At 38.9% G+C, this 19,010-nt stretch overlaps 1 protein-coding gene across 2 annotated transcripts in view; it reads right to left on the bottom strand.

Moving 5' to 3' along the window:
• LOC127455548 (latent-transforming growth factor beta-binding protein 1-like) overlaps positions 1-19,010 on the bottom strand; it is a 180,663-nt gene that overhangs the window by 8,304 nt on the left and 153,349 nt on the right. For both annotated transcript variants that reach the window (XM_051723536.1, XM_051723537.1), the window contains one exon: positions 18,578-18,706. In XM_051723536.1, coding sequence (XP_051579496.1) covers positions 18,578-18,706 — 129 coding nt within the window. The remainder of the gene's footprint in view (positions 1-18,577; positions 18,707-19,010) is intronic.

The following is a 19,010-nucleotide window of genomic DNA, read 5'->3' on the forward strand; positions in this document are numbered from 1 at the left end:
TTGGTCCTGGCAAGCCAGACATAAAAAATGGAAAATGAAAAGACAAGGGCAGGTGATAAGACTTTGTTTTGTTTTATTCTATAAACTACTGAGAATATTTCTCCCAAATTCAAAATAAAAATATTGTCATTTAGAGCATTTATTTGCAGAAAATGACAACTGGGCAAAATAACAAAAAAGATGCAGTGTTTTCAGACCTTGAATAATGCAAAGAAAACAAGTTCATATTCATTTATAAACAACACAATATTAATGTTTTAACTTAGGAAGAGTTCAGAAATCAGTATTTGGTAGAATAACCCTGATTTTCAATCACAGTTTTCATCCGTCTTTGCACATGAAACTGGGATGATCTGCGCATGTTCAGTACTGACGCAGTAATGGCGTGATGACGTTTCACGCACACATCACACTTTCATCACAGTGGCCATATTTGTGACCATCAGCGTAAAGTAACAGCGGTGAATGGACAAACATCCATGAAATGACACCAATAAAAGCATCCAAATATTGCTTTTGATACATGACAAGTGCCAGGAAAAGTGTGTACAGGTCTGAAGTCAGCAGAAATGTTGCCAGATTTGACTTTCGCGGACATTTAAATATATTTTATTAAAAATTCCTCTCCGGATGCCGGCGAGTCTGACATGTGACCGGCGACAGACGGACTCAAGATGGCGCCGAGTATGGCTGCTGCGTTGCAAGCTCCGACACAACATAGCAATGGTTTGTTTGTTTTGTTTACAATTCTTATGTTTTTTGTCTTGGATGTTGTCTGCCTTATTGTCTACGACAGACAAACACTTTTGGACATTGGTTCAGCGATCTCACACCGAAAACCGGACTTCACATTCCTCAATGCCGACCCGCTGTTTACAAACACGCAAGCGGAGCCCTTTGTCTGGGCAGCACGGCCGCAGAAACGCAGGAGGAAAAGGGGAAACAGAGCCGGCGTTCTCATCAGAGTAAGACGCCGCGCAAATCGACCCCCGCTACCCACTATTCTACTGGCAAATGTTCAGTCTCTGGATAACAAGCTCTGCGAGCTGAAAGGGCGGATCTCTTTCCAACGAGAGACGAGGGACTGCTGCATTATCTGCCTTACGGAAACTTGGATGTCTGCGGAGATTCCAGACTCAGCCATTGAACCCGCGGGGTTCTCCATGCTCCGAGCGGACAGAGCGAAAGACCTCTCAGGTAAAACTAGAGGAGGTGGTGTATGTTTTATGATCAACAAATCCTGGTGTGATCAGAGGAACGTACATTCCATCAAGTCTTTCTGTTCTCCTGATCTGGAATTTCTTATGCTTCTGTGTCGACCATTCTGGCTACCGAGGGAATTCACAGCGGTCATTATCACTGCTGTGTACATTCCCCCACAAGCCGACACAGACCGGGCACTCAAGGAACTGTATGGGAGTATAAGTGAGCAGGAAACCGCGCACCCTGAGGCCGCGTTCATTGTGACCGGGGACTTTAATAAAGCCAGTTTAAAATCAGTCGCACCAAAATATCACCAGCACATTAGTTTCAACACACGAGGGGACCGGGTTTTGGACCATTGCTACTCTCCGTTCCGGGATGGCTACAAATCCCTCCCCCGCCCACCATTTGGCAAATCGGACCACTCTTCCATTCTGCTTCTGCCCGCTTACAGGCAGAAATTGAAACAGGAAGCACCCACCCTCAGAACGATCCAGTGCTGGTCGGACCAATCAGACTCTACGCTACAAGACTGTTTTGATCGCACGGACTGGGAGATGTTCCGGTCCGCCTCTGATGACAACATCGAGCTTTATGCTGATAGCGTAATGTGTTTCATCAGAACGTGCGTAGAGGAAGTGATTCCGACCAGAACTGTGCGAATCTATCCGAATCAGAAGCCGTGGATCAATAGCGATGTTCGCGCGGCACTTAATGTGCGGACCTCCGCTTTTAATTCCGGGAACGCGGTGGAGCATAAACAAGCCAGTTATGCCCTCCGAAAAACTATCAAAACAGCAAAACGCCAGTACAGGAGCAAGATTGAAGGACAGTTTAACACCACCAACTCTAGAAGCATGTGGCAGGGAATTAACATCATCACGGACTTTAAAGGGAATAAAAACTCCGCCATGAACACCGCTGCCTCTCTACCGGATGAGCTAAATACTTTTTATGCTCGTTTCGAGGGAAATAACACCGCCCTCGCGGAGAGAGCTCTCACGGCCGAAGCTACAGAGGTTAGTTCACTCTCCGTCTCTGTGGCGGATGTAACCCGATCCTTCCGACGGGTGAATATCCGCAAAGCCGCGGGTCCAGACGGCATTCTGGGCCGCGTCATCAGAGTGTGCGCGAACCAGCTGGCTGGTGTTTTTACGGACATTTTCAACCTTTCCCTCTCTTTGTCTGTAGTCCCCACCTGCTTTAAAACATCCACCATTGTGCCTGTTCCAAAACAATCAAAAATAACTTGTTTAAATGACTGGCGTCCTGTTGCTCTGACCCCCATCATCAGCAAATGTTTTGAGAGACTAATCAGAGATTACATCTGCTCTGTATTGCCACTCAATCTTGACCCGCTGCAGTTTGCTTACCGCAACAACCGCTCCACTGATGATGCCATTGCATCTACAATACACACTGCTCTCTCCCACCTGGAAAAAAAGAACACTTATGTGAGAATGTTGTTTGTAGACTACAGCTCAGCATTCAACACCATAGTGCCCTCCAAGCTAGATGAGAAACTCCGGGCTCTGGGCTTAAACAGCTCGCTGTGCAGCTGGATCCTGGACTTCCTGTCAAGCAGATGCCAGGTGGTTAGAATAGGCAGCAACATCTCCTCATCACTGACCCTCAACACTGGAGCCCCGCAGGGCTGTGTTCTCAGCCCACTACTGTATTCCCTGTACACACATGACTGTGTGGCAACACATAACTCCAATGCCATCATTAAGTTTGCTGATGACACGACGGTGGTAGGTCTGATCACTGACAATGATGAAACAGCCTACAGAGAGGAGGTGCACACTCTGACACACTGGTGTCAGGAGCACAACCTCTCCCTCAACGTCAGTAAGACAAAGGAGCTTGTGGTGGACTTCAGAAGAAAAGACAGAGAACACAGTCCAATCACCATCACCAGTGCACCAGTGGAGAGAGTCAGCAGCTTCAAGTTCCTGGGTGTCCACATCACTGAGGAACTCACATGGTCCATCCACACTGAAGTCGTTGTGAAGAAGGCTCATCAGCGCCTCTTCTTCCTGAGACGACTGAGGAAGTTTGGAATGAACCGCCACATCCTCACACGGTTCTACACCTGCACTGTGGAGAGCATCCTGACTGGCTGTATCTCCGCCTGGTACGGCAATAGCACCGCCCACAACCGCAAAGCACTGCAAAGGGTGGTGCGATCTGCCAAACACATCATCGGAGGTGAGCTTCCCTCCCTCCAGGAAATATATACAAGGCGGTGTGTGAAAAAAGCTCGGAGGATCATCAGAGACTCCAGCCACCCGAGCCATGGGCTGTTCTCACTGCTACCATCAGGTAGGCGGTATCGCAGCATCAGGACCCGCACCAGCCGACTCCATGATAGCTTCTTCCCCCAAGCAATCAGACTTCTGAACTCTTGATCTCCCACGATCAAAATACATCAGCCCTGCACTTTATTACTCTTTTATCTCACACCGGACTGTCATAAATTATATTACTGTTATTATATTACGTCTCTCTTAACAACTGACTATCAACCGACAGCCTGAATGTCAATACAGTACAATACTGTACATTCTATATATATATATATACTTTTTTTATATATATTTTAATTTTTCATTTTTATTGAATGTGTATCTATATAGTATCTATATAGTAAAAAAAAAAAAAAAAAAAAACAGCATATTGTATACTGTACAGTGTATGTTATTATTTGTATATTGTTGAGTGTAATTATGTGTATAACAGATGTTTAAATTGTGTTGTGTTAATTTGATGTTTTAAGTTGTGTAATTATGTATAACAGATGTTTAAATTGTGTTGTGTTAATTTGATGTTTTAAGTTGAGTGTAATTATGTGTATAACAGATGCTTAAATTGTGTTGTGTTAATTTGATGTTTTAAGTTGAGTGTAATTATGTGTATAACAGATGCTTAAATTGTGTTAATTTGATGTTTTAAGTTGAGTTTAATTATGTATAACAGATGTTTAAATTGCGTTGTGTTAATTTGATGTTATTGTAAATTGGTATATGTCTCATCACTGTCACGACTGCTATGTTGATCGGAACTGCACCCAAGAATTTCACACACCATTGCACTTGTGTATATGGCTGTGTGACAATAAAGTGATTTGATTTGATTTGACCACACACAACCAGCGGCATATCAACTTAAACATCTCTCATTCAGGAGTTACAAATGTTTGTGTCACAATATTACACAACGTCTGTGATGATCCTGCCTGTATGAATGTAAGATCTGCTTTTAGCTCAACAAGAGAATACAGAGAGCAACCAAGGCAAAGAATTGTATGTAAATATACATGGACTATTGTGTATTATTTATGTTGTCATGCTTATGTTGTCAATTTTGTAGAGTGGTTAATTAAAAAAAAATACAGCATTTTCCATAACAACTTGCTGTGTAAATACTTTACATTGTAGTCTGGTGGCGTGAATAAATTCTGTGCTTCAAAATCGTATGTGTTGTTTAATGACCAATGTTTGTATACTGTATAGCCTACACATAAAATATATACAGTATAGTAACGTTATAGAGCTTTTTATACAATGTGTTACAATCATCAAACATCTTACATGGTCGTGGTATTATAAATGTAAGTGTTTAATCACTGCTCTCCCCCTTCGTCACTGGTTGACTTGGGTGATTTGGCTCTGTTAAGTAAATAGCAGTATCAATTTATTAAGCTTTATAAATAGAAATAAAAGGTTTTGCCGAATTTTGTCACATCCCACTGCGCAGCACACAGAAGGTATGTATAGTTTTGGTCATATACTGTCCTGTATATGGCAGCAAGGTCATGTAATGATGTTACATGAAACAGGTAAATAGAACTGACCTCTTGGCTCAGTTCAAAGGCAGTATATTTCAAAGCTGAATGTTTTTATTTTTTGCTGGAAAATGAGTAGATAGTATATTTGAACATTTTTAATGCATTTTTTGCTATTTGTGATGTATTGATTATTAAAACCACAAGCCGTCACGCATAACATCATATCCTCATTAGTAGAGAAGTCCGAAATAATTTTGTGTGCTCAAAGACAAGTGTGAACACCCTGTCAAATATCGAAGGAATGCTCTATAATCATGCAGTGTACACACATCACAATAGTAATTCTGATCTGATACTTGATACATATAAATGCTCACATCAATCCAATCACTTTATGTAGTGTTCATGTTAACATATGTTCAGAATCATCAAACTGTATGATTTCATTCTGATTAAAACACAAAGTGTCCATGTAAACACAGACAGCAAACACATCAACCGAGGCAAGCAGTTTGGAGGTGAGTGTAACTCACAAGCACACACAACAAACTGGCGACAAACAACAGAAACGAGTTATATCCACAATCTTCCTGAGTCCCACGATGCTTTGCGGGAAATGTGGATGGAACTTTCAGTTAAGTGTAAACAATCGTTATGTTTTGTACTAACACAGCATTAAAAATGACAGAAACTTGAGAACAAATGATCACAGAATTATAGCGAGGCGATATTATTCTTCCCCACCAACCTGTTAATGATTATGGGTTTGATAATGATGGCCAAATATTGCAAATAGAAGCATTTTAGTTATTTTGTTGAGTTTATCCATCGATAAAAGAACCTGAGCAGACTAACCCGAAAAGTTATGTAGCCTATTAGCGCCTTCACAGCTGTAAAGTTGGACATGTTTTGAGAACTGTAGATAATTATGTTTATTTTAAAGCATATATTGAGTCTAGTCAGATCCTGAAGACTTTGTTGTACTGAGATTATGTACTTACTGCAGATACAGGGGAGGTCCAGACAGCAGGATGCTTGTGTATTACAGGACTCAGGCAATGAAACTGTAATGCTGCTGTTTTTCGGATAAAATACAATTATTTTGTGGGAGATGACTGTGTAGTAAACTCAATCTAGCTTTATAATTGTTAGTTTACATACATAATTTCCGTATCTAAATGCTATAACAACATGAAATGTTTTAGTGTTGACTGAACAATTGATCCTGTTGATAGATTGAATTTATTGTTCTTGTGTAGAAATAACGATGTGTTAGCAGCCACACAATACACTTTACTGTACAAAAATAACTACATGAAATACAAATAAACATATTTATTTGGACATACATTCTAAACTTTGCACACAAAAGTTCAATGTTCTCAGCAACTATAAAACAGTATGTATTATTAAAAGCGCTGTACAAATACATTTAATTGATACTGAATTAATGTCCACACTGTTTTCCAAATCACCTTTTCCCCTTAAGGGAAGACATGCACATTCTGCAAAGACACTCAAAATAAAGTGAACAGCAGGCAGGAAAAATGCAGGAAAGAGGAAAATCATAATACAATTAATTTCAAACGTGATAAAACATCTCACTACTGTACAAGTCTCATCTAATAATTATGGTCTTCACCTGTAGAATTTATCCATTTAGCATCACAGCATGAAAACAGTTGAAAACATCATCACTACTCACAGAAAGTTCAGGAAAAACAGTTCCTTTTTATACTCAGTAATAATGCCATTTCAAAACACGTGAAGCATTCACAAAGGCCAGCACTGAACTGAAATGGACAAACTCTCAAAATGTCTAATGAACTTTCAGCACGTTAGCACAATAATGCTATCGTTTATGTAATTCACTGCGATCCGTTTCTGGACATCTATCGAAGCCGGACCGTAACGGTGGATAATATAAGTAATCCTCACTGTTGACTTCTTGGCAATAAAGTAAAAAGAGCACACAAACAAATTATTCCAAGATTTTTCAAACAGACGTAGGCAGCCGATGGATGAAGCAGCATCTGGGACTGGAGCGCTGTGCTTTGCAAGTGGTTTCTGATCCTAACATTGCTGTTTCAGACAAAACTTTAGTTTCGTTTGATTATTAGGATAACCATTAACTGCACACATTGTCCAGGAAATTTATAAGACATCTTACAACATTTAAAAAGCAAGAATCTAACCGCATGACACACAAGCAATCAGTGACTGGCTACACAAAAAACGGCAAGCCAATCTGAAATTCCGCCCATCTTGCGAAATACAGTGGACTTGCTGAGAATACTGTGGATAGGGAGAGAAAATGAAGGACAGGTGCGCTGATCAAAGAGCCGTGTGTTCAGTGTCTCCATAGAAACACTGATCACACTCACCAAGCGACACCTGAACACACACACAGAACAAACCTGACAAACTCACCGGGACCGGGACAAAATGACGGAGATTTTTCGGTTAATGCAACCCCTGGACCCACCTATATCTGTCACGTGCCGCAATACATCAATCATTACATTACTGTGTTACTGCAGGATTAATGTGTTGCTTATAGCGCAAGCAAAAACAAGACATTTCTTGTCGTGTTGCTCCCTCTGGTGGACAAATAGTAAAATAGCCTGTCTTTCTCTACATTTCTAACTGTTTAAAAATGCAGTTTTAAAAATAGCTATTTCTTCTGTTATATAGCTCTACCAAATTGATGTAATTTTGCATGTGACCTCAAAATGTTCCCTTTTCCATGTTTTGTTAAATAATTTTAAGTTTTGCTCACAAGATACAATACAAGGCCAATTAGTTATTATGGGCCACAGCCCAAAACATATTTGATTATATCTTCAGAACAATTTGAAATTAAATTATTTTCATAACTTTTTGTCTGGAGGGTCTTCAGATGATGTATACCAATTTTTGTGCGAATCAAAAAAATGGCCTAGGACGAGTTTGAAAAAGTAGGTTTTCAAAAAAATACACTATATTGCCAAAAGTATTCGCTCATCTGCCTTTAGACGCATATGAACTTAAGTGACATCCCATTCTTAATCCATAGAGTTTAATATGACGTCGGCCCACCCTTTGCAGCTATAACAGCTTCAACTCTTCTGGGAAGGCTTTCCACAAGGTTTAGGAGTGTGTTTATGGGAATTTTTGACCATTCTTTCAGAAGCGCATTTGTGAGGTCAGACACTGATGTTGGACGAGAAGGCCTGGCTCGCAGTCTTTGCTCTAATTCATCCCAAAGGTGCTCTATCGGGTTGAGGTCAGGACTCTGTGCAGGCCAGTCAAGTTCTTCCACACCAAACTCACTCATCCATGTCTTTATGGACCTTGCTTTGTACACTGGTGCGCAGTCATGTTGGAACAGGAAGGGGCCATGCCCAAACTGTTCCCACAAAGTTGGGAGCATGGAATTGTCCAAAATCTCTTGGTATGCTGAAGCATTCAGAGTTCCTTTCACTGGAACTAAGGGGCCAAGCCCAGCTCCTGAAAAACAACCCCACACCATAATCCCCCCTCCACCAAACTTCACAGTTGGCACAATGCAGTCAGACAAGTACCGTTCTCCTGGCAACTGCCAAACCCAGACTCGTCCATCAGATTGCCAGATGGAGAAGCGTGATTCGTCACTCCAGAGAACACGTCTCCACTGCTCTAGAGTCCAGTGGTGGCGTGCTTTACACCACTGCATCCAACGCTTTGCATTGCACTTGGTGATTTATGGCTTGGATGCAGCTGCTCGGCCATGGAAACCCATTCCATGAAGCTCTCTACGCACTGTTCTTGAGCTAATCTGAAGGCCACATGAACTTTGGAGGTCTGTAGCGATTGACTCTGCAGAAAGTTGGCGACCTCTGTGCACTATGCGCCTCAGCATCCGCTGACCCCGCTCTGTCATTTTACGTGGCCTACCACTTCGTGGCTGAGTTGCTGTCATTCCCAATCACTTCCACTTTGTTATAATACCACTGACAGTTGACTGTGGAATATTTAGTAGCGAGTAAATTTCATGACTGGACTTGTTGCACAGGTGACATCCTATCACAGTACCACACTGGAATTCACTGAGCTCCTGAGAGCGGCCCATTCTTTCACAAATGTTTGTAGATGCAGTCTGCATGCCTAGGTGCTTCATTTTATACACCTGTGGCCATGGAAGTGATTGGAACACCTGAATTCAATTATTTGGATGATTGATATTGATATTGATCAAGTAGATATTGATCAATTACTCAAACCACGTTAAACTGAAGGAATTATATCGTTAATATCTTCGGAATGATTTCACGTATCAAAATTCTTTTGATACATTGTTGTCGGGGGGTCTGCAGATGATGTATACCACATTCTGTGCCGATCGGACTAACGGTCTAGGAGGAGTTCGAAAAAGTATGTTTTTCAAAAAATTCTAAATGCCGGAAAAAAATTATCGACGGATATTAAATCGGAGACACATGCTTCAGGAATCAGAGGAAAAAGGATTTTGATTCTGGCCCTTATGGTTGCAGAGATATGAACACAAATGCAAAGGTGCTTATTATAGCGCCACCTAGTGTCTGACGGATGTGTGTGTGGGTGCCTGAGTAGTGGGGTGGGGGGGATTTGGAACCATCCTGCCAAGTTTGGGATCTGTACGACTTACAGTCTCTGACGCCCAGCCACTTTTAAGGCAGAAAAATAATAATAGTAATAATAGAAATATAGCACAAGCGGCGATTGTTGGGGGCCAAGCACATATGGCGAGATGACCAAAATAATCAAATTTGACAGAAAAGATCCTGTGGATGCTGTGGACACAGCTATTTGGGTGTGACATTATAGAGATAAAACAGTATCAAAACATCTCACAAATGCACACGACAACCCACAAATGCACGCAGCAGATCCACACAGGCACAAGGCAATCCACAAATGCACGCAACAGATCCACAAATGTACACGACAATGCACAAATGTATACAACAATCCACAAATGTATGCATCAGATCCACACACATATGATAATCTACAAATGCACACAGCAGATCCACACACACACAAGGCAATCCACAAATGCACTTAACAGATCCACATGCATGCTCAACCCACAAATGCAAGCAACAGATCCACACATGCACACAGCAATCCACAAATGCACACAGCAGAGCCACACATTTAGTCAATTCACAAATGCTCGTATCGGAATGAAAAATTATAAGCTATACAATGATTTCACTGCTCACAATACAGTCCACGAATGCACACATAAATGCTGAGATTTTTTCTATTGGTATTCTGCCTTAAATATGCCCATGAATGTGCTTTTGCATTTGTGTATAGTTTTGAGACTCTTGTTCCACAGCCTTGAATCACAAATATGAGCAAGCTGATCTCCAATGTATGTGGATAGGCCTCCTTCTTCTTCATTTTTAACAGCAGATCACAAACTAAAATGGTTCATTACCACTACCTGCTGTTAGCTTAGACCAGAGACATCTGTATGGAGTTAAGTAATTCTTTGCTTTAATTTCAAAACATATTAAATTTTACATATCTACTGCTCTGATTTCAGTCTTTGATTCTGCACTTGCATAGCATCCTTGCATTCTTTTCTCATGTTTTTTTTTTTTTTTTATGAGGGAGGAGTTAAGAAAAAGACAATGAAAAAATAAGGATACACAATTATAAATAAATAAATTATTAACTAATAAATAATACATTTAATAATGATTGCCAACATTCATCATGAGTGTAAAAATTAATGCTATTAAAATTATTATTTTATAGAGGTTATGGGGAATATTTATATTTGTATCTACAGTACAAATAATTTGAATTTATAGATTTCATCAGAAATATTGTCTAGAATACAATTGTCTTCAGTCAGTTAAAAACACCCTTAGAATTGAATGCAGCCAATGGAGGCTTCCGCTTTTAAAACATACCCTGGAACACACATTCATTTAGCATCAAAGGAATGTCGAAGACGACTGAGATTAGCTTGCTCATATATGTGAATCAAGGCTGTGGAACAAGAGTGTCAGAACTATCCAAAAATGCAAAAGCACATTCACGAGCATCCTCGAGGCAGAATACCAATGGAAAAACTCTCAGCATTTTTGTGTGCATTTGTGGACTGTACTGTGAGCAAATAAATCATTGTATAGCTATGTGCATTTGTGAATTGAGCGTAGGTGTGGATCTGTTGTGTGCATTTGAGGATTGTGGTGTGCATTTGTGAGATGCGCTCACAAGATAAAGGCTAATTAGTCATTAAAGGCCAGGCTCCAAAACACATTTGTTTATATCTTCGGAATGATTTGACATCAAAATTCTTTGATCATCTTTTTGTCAGGAGGGTCTGTAGATGAAGTATACCAAGTTTCATGCAAATCGGACAAACAGCCTAGGACGAGTTCGAAAAAGTATGTTTTAGAAAGTCGTAGAAAACATTTGATGCAGAAATGGAAATTCAAGTGACCATATGATTTTGGGGCACTGATGGATTCGGTATTTTATTCTAGCCTATATGGTTTCGGAGATATTGGCAAAAATTCAAATTAGCTAATTATAGCACCACCGTGTGGCCAATTGTCATGAAATTTGATATTCATGTAAAAACCCTGCTTATGTGTAGTAAATTTCATAACCATCGGCCATTCCCAATATGAGTTATTAGGTGCTGAAATTTGATTGGCCGTTGGCAGCCATATTTGCTGATTTATCTAATCGATTTTTCAAGACTATGTTAGCACTTGAAACAAAGATGCATATTTAATTTGAGCTTTGTCACTCAAACGGCTGCAAAGTTGTCAGTTTTTTTGTTGTAGCACCCCCTAGTGGCAGAACTGTACAAAACTTTGCATACATTTTCAAAATGTCCTGCTAAGTATACCGAGTTTGGTTACATTTGGAGTTTGCGTTGAGTAGATATTGATCAATTACTCAAATAGCGTTAAACTGAAGAAATTGTATCGTTAATAAAAAATAATAATAATAAGAAGAAAATCCTAACGGATACAATAGGGTTCCAGCACCTTCGGTGCTTAATAAGAAAAATAAGAACATTGGAACAAATACAAGAGGGTTCATCACCTTCTGTGCTTGGAACCCTAATAAGAATAATAAGAAAATCGGAACAAATATAATAAGGTTCCAGCACCTTCGGTGCTTGGACCCCTAATAAAAATATCGGAACAAAAACATTAGGGTTCCAGCACAGAAGGTGCTTGGACCCCTAAATATTCTATTTGGTAACAGACACTTCAAGAGATTTGCCCTTACTACAAATCACCATGGTTTTACTACAGTAACCATAGTTTAAACAATGTATTTGTAGTAAAATCATAGTAACCACAAAATTAACATTACAGGTTACTGTCATGGTTACAACAGTAAAATCAAGGTTACTATATGAAAACTACAGTATTACTGTTGTAAAAAAATGGTTAATTGTATCAAAACTATGATGACAGCAGTCATTGTTACTTCAGTTATCGCTACTACAATATTACTATAGTAAAACCATGGTTACTATATGGCTACTATAGTATAAGAAAACCATGGTGACAACAGTCACTGTTAATCCTTTTAACTGTTCCTCTGCTCTTGGGTGTCACCTTTGTGACAACTACAATATTACTAGAGTAAAACCATGGTTAATTTTCATTAGGGTCCTCAACTACAAAAAAATAAAAAACCTTAATTACTAACTTAATATTTTAACTTAATATCTGCATTATTATGCTACATGCATCAACATATAGTGCATTTCAGACTTAACTCAATGTATATCCAACGTTCAGAATCTGTACATCACTATAAAAGAAATAAACTTGCTATTAAAATGAATATGAATGGATGTCGTAACGCAACTTGAGTATTTTAGTCATACGCGGAAATCCCACATCTTCATCAGCGGAGTAAAGGCAAGGGCAACATAACTTTGGCTATGAACACCCCAAGCACTTAGTTCTTGTTTCATGTCTGTCCGAACTAACACCGAGTGCCTGCTTAAAGACAGAAGGGAGTATGTCTGTGTGCAGTTTCAGGCTCACCTGCAGCTATATATCCTCGGGTGATGTAAACAGCGTAAATAGCTAATCAAATATCGATGTACTACCAGTATACGGCACTTGCGTCGAGCAATGTCTGCAAACAGTGCCTGTTTTGTAAATGTTTTTTGACCATCGCTGTTGTAATTGACTGCATAAAGAAGCTGTTCCCAGACAGGAGACTTAAATGATGCAGGGGCTTCTCTCCTGTGGCTTGTTTTCTCCGCTTGCCATTTTGCCAATGCGTGCAAAACTGTGATGTCATCAACTGATTTAACATACTAAAAACTGCCATAAAAAACCAGACTACAGTTTGCAAGTGCACATGGGGACAAAGATCTTAGGTTTTGGAGAAATGTCCTCTGGTCTAATGAAACAAAATTTGAACTGTTTGGCCATAATGACCATCGTTATGTTTGGAGGAAAAAGGGTGAGGCTTGCAAGCCGAAGAACACCATCCCAACCGTGAAGCATGGGGGTGGCAGCATGTTGTGGGGGTGCTTTGCTGCAGAAGGGACTGGTGCACTCTACAAAATACATGGCATCATGAGGAAGGAAAATTATGTGGATATGTTGAAGAAACATCTCAAGACATCAGCCAGGAAGTAAAAGCTCAGTCGCAAATGGGTCTTCCAAATGGACAATGACCACAAGCATACCTCCAAAGTTGTGGCAAAATGGCTTAAGGACAACAAAGTCAAGGTATTGGAGTGGCCATCACAAAGCTCTGACCTCAATCTGATAGAAAATGAGTGGGCAGAACTGACAAAGCATGTACGAGCAAGGAGGCCTACAAACCTGACTCAGTTACACCAGTTCTGTCTGGAGGAATGGGCCAAAATTCCAGCAACTTATTGTGAGAAGCTTGTGGAAGGCTACCCAAAAAGTTTGACCCAAGTTAAACTATTTATAGGCAATGCTACCAAATACTAACAAAGTGTACGTAAACATCTGACCCACTGGGAATGTGATGAAAGAAATAAAACCTGAAATAAATAATTCTCTCTACTATTATTCTGACATTTCACATTCTTAAAATAGTGATCCTAACTGACCTAAGACAGGGAATGTTTTCTATGATTAAATGTCAGAAATTGTGAAAAACTGAGTTTAAATGTATTTGGCTAAGGTGTATGTAAACTTCTGACTTCAACTGTATGTACTGTCTTGCCTTGCATGTAAAAGTAATTTAAAATCATATAAAAGATTGAAAGGGTGACAAAATGAAAGTTCTCGTATTGCGAATAGATAGTTGGCTGAACAAGAAATTAGTAGTTCCCTCAAGAATTTTTGCATTTAGTGAATAAACAAATTCACATTGACTAATCAAAGCAATGTTACTGAGGACAATTATTAAGACAGTTGTTGAGAGATCTCAAAAATCACACTGGATCACGTTTTTTTTTTTTTTTTTTTTTCAACAATTCCAGTTTTTTACAGTGCACATGAACACATCAAATAAACAGTATTATAACATTACAAAATAATTATTTGACACAATTTTTACACAAAATTAACAAACTCTCTTGAAAACAAATAGTTTACAATCCATTGACAAGGCTGTCTGATTTTGAAACTGACACAAGGGGAGGTAACCCATGTGTTAATCTGCCAAGTGTACATGATTATCGCATGATGCTGATAACCTCAAAATGGCAAAATATCGACCGATGAATCGTCCTGACTATCAGAATCAGAACAGCCCACACAGTGCATGTACATTTTGCAGGCTCCTCGAAAACCTCTACCCAGTGACCCGGTGTAAAAAACACTGACACCTCTGTGCACACAGTGTAGAAACAAGAGGGACATATACATGTGTGTGTGTAAAGATGCATGATTGAGTTTGAAGAATGAGTGAGTGTTGATGTGTGTTTTTGTGTCAGTGTGGGTGTATGAAGGGAAATTATTGTGTGGCTACAGTATGTGTGTGTGAGGCAGCCGGGGTGTGGCTGCCTGAAGGCAGTGCGGCCAGGCAAGCTTCCATGGCTGTGGGCCTGTGGTTTGTGTGTGTGTGTGTGTGTGTGTGTGTGTGTGTGTGTTAGGCAGGCAAACAGCCTGCGGTGCACCATAGAACTGCGGTCTGGATCATAACAGATGTGCCGCCCTGACCAGTCGCATGATGTAGCCCTTTTGACCCCTGCTCACACACATACATATTACTAACCTGCACACATGATGTGGCCACAAGCCATCAGCTGCAGCAGGTTTTAAACTTAAATTTAAATCCAGTTAAAATGTGTTGGTGTTATGGTGAACCAAACTAGGCCAAAACCTAAGCACGCCAACCACTCAGCACATCAGCTCACACATATCCACACAAATGCAAAAGATACACAAGCCTCTGTCATCGATCCAGATAAAAGAACACAGTGACATTTCAAGGCCAAACATCACAAGCAACATACGGCTAAAACAGGATGTTATAAATAAACCATTCGAAGCATACTTGTTAAGCTTTCTAAGAATACTTGCTAAATAAGACACTGAAATTAAACACTTTTTTGTTACTTTTTTTCTGAAATCATATTCTAAAATGAATTCGAATTCGAAACTGGGTTGATGGTGTATATAACCTCTGTGACATTGAAATTTCAACATTTCTAAAAGTTATAATGGTTGCTATTAGAGATGCACCGATACCCATTTTTGAAGACAAATACAAGCACCAAGTACCTAGTCTTAAGTATCGGCATATAGCGACCGAGTACCGATACGAGAAGTTTTGAGTTTGTATACGTCTACCGTTCTGTTTGTGTATGTACATTTGATATAACGATATAGCCAATATTAGCGTTTTCAGTCAATAAAAATGACAATTCAGGACTGTTCTACCAGGGTGTAGCTTACCTTTAAAAGTAACCCAGCTAACACGTATGATACGTACACATGCACAGGTCTCTGTTTTTTTCTCTGATTCTTATTGGTCAATGGCACCATGTAGCCATAACAACTGCACATCCAGGGATTAAGACATACCAGACCGGTCATCCAGGTATTGTGAGTCATCTATCCTACTTCTCGGATCATTGTGCAATCTCTACAATTATGCTTATAAAATAATTCAACTATGATTCAATTTAATTTAGTCAATTTAGTCAAAGTTTCATGTCCATTTATTTATTTATTTGGCAAGTAGTCTTATAATAAAGGGTTGCTGCAGAGTTTTTAAAATGAAATTTAAGACTTTTTAAGACCTTTTTCAAGACCCAAACAAATTAAATTAATATCGCATTCCCATACAAAACAAACCCACACAATCTCAAAATAAATTATGTATCACAGACTCTTACTTAAACAGGTAGGGGCACACATTCAACATGGCCTAAACATTGCTTATAAGTAAAACAGGGTAGGATATATGCAAGATTAAAATACAAAAGACATGTTTTCCACATATATGTCACATTAAAATTGGTTTATGTACCATTATATAAATAAACAGAAATAAGAGGTCGACCAATATTGGATTTCGCTGATATGATAATATGTTGAAAGAAAGCCAGTTAATCTGCCAACAGATTTTAAAATTGGTAGCCTATATTAAATGTTCTTAGTCTTTACTTCCTGTGATGTGGAGGGCCAGACAGAGGCTACAAGAGTCCAAATTTAATTAAATTCCAGATGCACTTTATTGGGGGGGGGGCGCTTCACTGCTTCCAGCTGCTCATTCAAACAGATAATGGAAATAAAAAGTGCTCTCCTACAATAATCTACAACGTATTACAATATAAATAATTAACAGTAAACATTTGTCATATTTCATCAAACTATATCATCATCATCAACAGCTGATCTTTAGTGATAGCTTGTCACAAATTTCCGATATAGCTTAATGATTGTGAACTGCTATGCAACAGCTGGAAACACTCACAAACCCCTGCTTGCTTGAAGAAAATACAACAGTGCTGCGTTTTAACTTTGAAGGATGCAGCGCATGCATTTATTTAATTAAATCATATTCTTTTGAAGTTTGATAAACACATTAGGTCATATCATGATTCCTGTCTTTCCGCCCCCAAGTTTAAGACTTCTTTAAATAATTAAGACTTTTGTTGTATCATTTAAGATATTTAAGACTTTCTATTACCTTAAATTTTGGAAAACTGAATTTAAGACATTTTAAGACTTTTTAAGGATCTGCAGGAAACCTGTAATAAGCTGGATAATGAGGAGTCAGATTAACAAAATAAACACAGAACTCCTTCGCAAACTGAAGTTGGAATTCAACTGTTCAGCGATTGCTTTCTTCTCACATACAGTAGTTACATAATTTCAACACAAACCAATATTTTATATCCATTTATTTATTTATTTGGTTAGTAGCCATGTAATAAGCAGGATAATATACAGTCAGCCAGATATTATTGCAAAATAATCCCCTTTAGGATGATACAAGATGGTTTATTTAGCAATAATATCTGACTGACTGCACATTTTCCCTTACCTATTGTTCTGGGCACTCATGTTGTGGGCTGTGCAGCCTTAGTATTGATTGAATGTTCTGGGTTTGTTCTGTTGTGACTGACAGTGTTCAACGTTCGTTCGATTGCTTGTCCTGTGCTGTTACTGGGTAAGTAAAAGTGAAAGACAGTAACTCCTATCACTTTGAAATGTATTCCACTACAGATTACCGAATACATGCTGTAAAATGTAATTTGTAACGTATTCCTTTAGATTACGCAAGGTCAGTAACGTATTCTAAATACTTTGGATTACTTCTTCAGCACTGGTAGATTTTTTCACTTGTTTTGACTATAAAAACTGGTAACGTGCATATAAAATGGCTAGAAATAGCATTTTAGCTTAGCATAAAGTTGACAATTTACACAAGGTTTATTTCTATTTCTTCTGCTCCAAACTTACTTCAAACTTACTTCTCTGTCTGCTCATATGAATGTGACACATCATAAGAAAGTGTTTCACCGCTGTTCAAATGCACTTTGGATCGCATCATTTATATGTATAAATGTTTTCCATCTGAAAGGATTAAATATTAAATGAAACAAATGACAATAAAATGCAAAGTAATCTCTTCAGTAATCAAAATACTTTTTGAATGTAAATGGATTCTAATTACCAATTATTTAAATTGTAACTGTAGTGGAATACAGTTGCTTATATTTTGTATTTTAAATACGTAATCCCGTTACATGTATTCCGTTACTCCACAACCCTGCTCACACACAAAGTGTGTATGGAGAGAGAGTGAGTGGGTGTGAGTGAAACCACATTTATATCAATTAAATATGGATAAAATTATATTCTAGGTTTAATTTGTTTAACACTAAAATGTTTATCATATTTTCAACCTGGTCTTAGAAGAGCTATGCAGAGCTGGTGCAACCACGTCATTATGTTATATATTATGTATATGTTATATATATATTAAATGATGATACCGATACCAAGTACGATCCCCCCAGTATCGACCCCATACAAGCACTACCGAGTAGTTTCGGTGAATCTCTAGTTGCTATGCCCCTGCCTACAAATTAGGGGTACACTTTTTCAATGATTACAAGAAGAAAATGACTTTGGATCTTACCAACACATTGCAGTTTGCTCTCATCGTAGTAGAGTCCAGACTTGCAGTAACACTCGTACCCACCAGGGGTGTTGAGACAATAGCCATCTTTGCAAATCTCATCTTTAAAAAGCATGCATTCATCTGCATCTGCAAAACACACATTTCCATAATTAAAAGTTAAAGCACATATAGGATATATTCTATTTCAGTGAAATCCTGTACCACACCTATAGATTAGCATGTATTTGGCCACATATATACTCTCCACAGAGGAAATATAAGGCTTTTGCTCTGGTTAGTGTTGTTATTTAGGGATCTGGTACATTTGACTGGAGTCTGACAGGGAGGAAATGTCCATTCCATCCATGAGCATTCCAATCAAACATACACCAACACACAAACACATTCCAACCACATCACATTCACTCGCACTGCCACCAGCCAAAGAGAA

Source organism: Myxocyprinus asiaticus, chromosome 17 (genome assembly GCF_019703515.2).
Source record: "Myxocyprinus asiaticus isolate MX2 ecotype Aquarium Trade chromosome 17, UBuf_Myxa_2, whole genome shotgun sequence".
NCBI lineage: Eukaryota > Metazoa > Chordata > Actinopteri > Cypriniformes > Catostomidae > Myxocyprinus > Myxocyprinus asiaticus.